Source organism: Heteronotia binoei, chromosome 15, assembly GCF_032191835.1.
Source record: "Heteronotia binoei isolate CCM8104 ecotype False Entrance Well chromosome 15, APGP_CSIRO_Hbin_v1, whole genome shotgun sequence".
Classification (NCBI taxonomy): domain Eukaryota; kingdom Metazoa; phylum Chordata; class Lepidosauria; order Squamata; family Gekkonidae; genus Heteronotia; species Heteronotia binoei.
This window is the reverse complement of record NC_083237.1, coordinates 10,757,290-10,758,760: the sequence shown is the minus strand read 5'-3', so window position 1 is coordinate 10,758,760 and position 1,471 is coordinate 10,757,290. Positions and strand designations below refer to the sequence as shown.

Here is a 1,471-nt window from a genome sequence, read left to right as displayed (position 1 = left end):
ATAATTTTTTAAAAAAATTAAAAAAAAATCTGTGGTACATGGCTTAATATGCAAAGGAGCTCCTGCTAGGATTCCACCCCCGACAGCAACAAACAATAATAACAACAACATGAAACAGTGAGTGAATATAAATCTGCATCTTCAGATGGCCATCTCCTTATAACGAACCGGCTTTGAGGAGTAAGCTTAAAGAACTCCCTCAGTGCTCCCCTGGAAGACGATTATGAGAAGCTGGTGCTAAGTTACATGTGAATGGACACTGTGATGACCCCTCTTTCTCTCTTATTCTTTCAGATATGGATGACTGTGTTCTATGTCAGGAAAATCAGCATCCAAGCAAAGATCAAGATCAATGTATTCCCAAAATGACAAACTTCCTATCTTATGAAGAACCTTTAGGGATCTCTTTGACTTCCATTGCTGTGACCTTATCTGTAATTACCCTGTTGGTTCTAGGAATTTTTATTAAGTACCAAGATACCCCCATCGTCAAAGCCAACAACCGAGATCTCAGCTACACACTTCTGGTTGCCCTTCTGTTCTGTTTCCTCTGCTCTTTGCTTTTCCTTGGAAGACCAAGGAAGTTAACTTGCTGGCTCCAGCAACCTGCTTTTGGCATCATCTTCTCAGTGGCTGTTTCTTGTGTGTTGGCCAAAACCATCACTGTGGTTGCAGCTTTCATGGCCACCAAACCAGGGACCGATGTGAGAAAGTGGGTGGGGAGAAGAGTGAGCAATTCTATTGTCCTATCCTCCTCTCTTATTCAAGCAGGTATTTGCGTGATGTGGCTGGGAACTTTCCCCCCTTTCCCAGATTTAGATGCACAGTCCTTGACTGAAGAGATAGTGATACAATGCAATCCAGGGTCTATCACCATGTTCTACATGATCCTCAGCTACATGGGACTTCTGTCCATTCTCAGTTTGACCGTGGCGTTCCTTGCTAGGAATTTGCCAGACAGTTTCAATGAGGCCAAGTTCATCACCTTCAGTATGCTGATATTTTTCAGTGTTTGGTTGTCTTTTGTTCCAACCTACCTGAGCACCAAAGGAAAATACATGGTAGCTGTGGAGATCTTCTCCATCTTGGCCTCTAGCAGTGGCTTACTATGCTTCATCTTTTTCCCAAAATGTTACATTATTCTGCTGAGACCTCAACTGAATCACAGGAAACAGCTTATTAGGAGAAATACTTAGTCCTCCAAGTATAATGAATTAAAGAAGTTTAACTTGGGGTACAGTTCAATTCCAACTATATAGCAGACCTCAAAGAAACACAAACCAAGTTTGACTAATTCACATGACTGAATATGGAGACAGAAATTCTGTGCATGGCTCATTATGAGCAATTATTCTTTGTTAAGTATTTGTTTTTGTGATGAATGTGAGTTGTCAAATTTGGTAAACCATCCTGTATTTCTCTTGAAAAAGAGGAGATTATTGGTTCATTTGCTCAGAGATTTACTGGAGAT

The 1,471-nt window shown here is 40.9% G+C and overlaps 1 protein-coding gene across 1 annotated transcript; it reads left to right on the top strand.

Annotated features, from left to right (window-relative positions):
- Window positions 1-365: 365 nt before the first annotated feature.
- On the top strand, window positions 366-1,196 carry LOC132582992 (vomeronasal type-2 receptor 26-like). The gene has a single exon (XM_060254657.1). It carries the CDS (start codon window positions 366-368, stop codon window positions 1,194-1,196), a length of 831 nt encoding a protein of 276 aa, XP_060110640.1.
- Window positions 1,197-1,471: the final 275 nt, after the last annotated feature.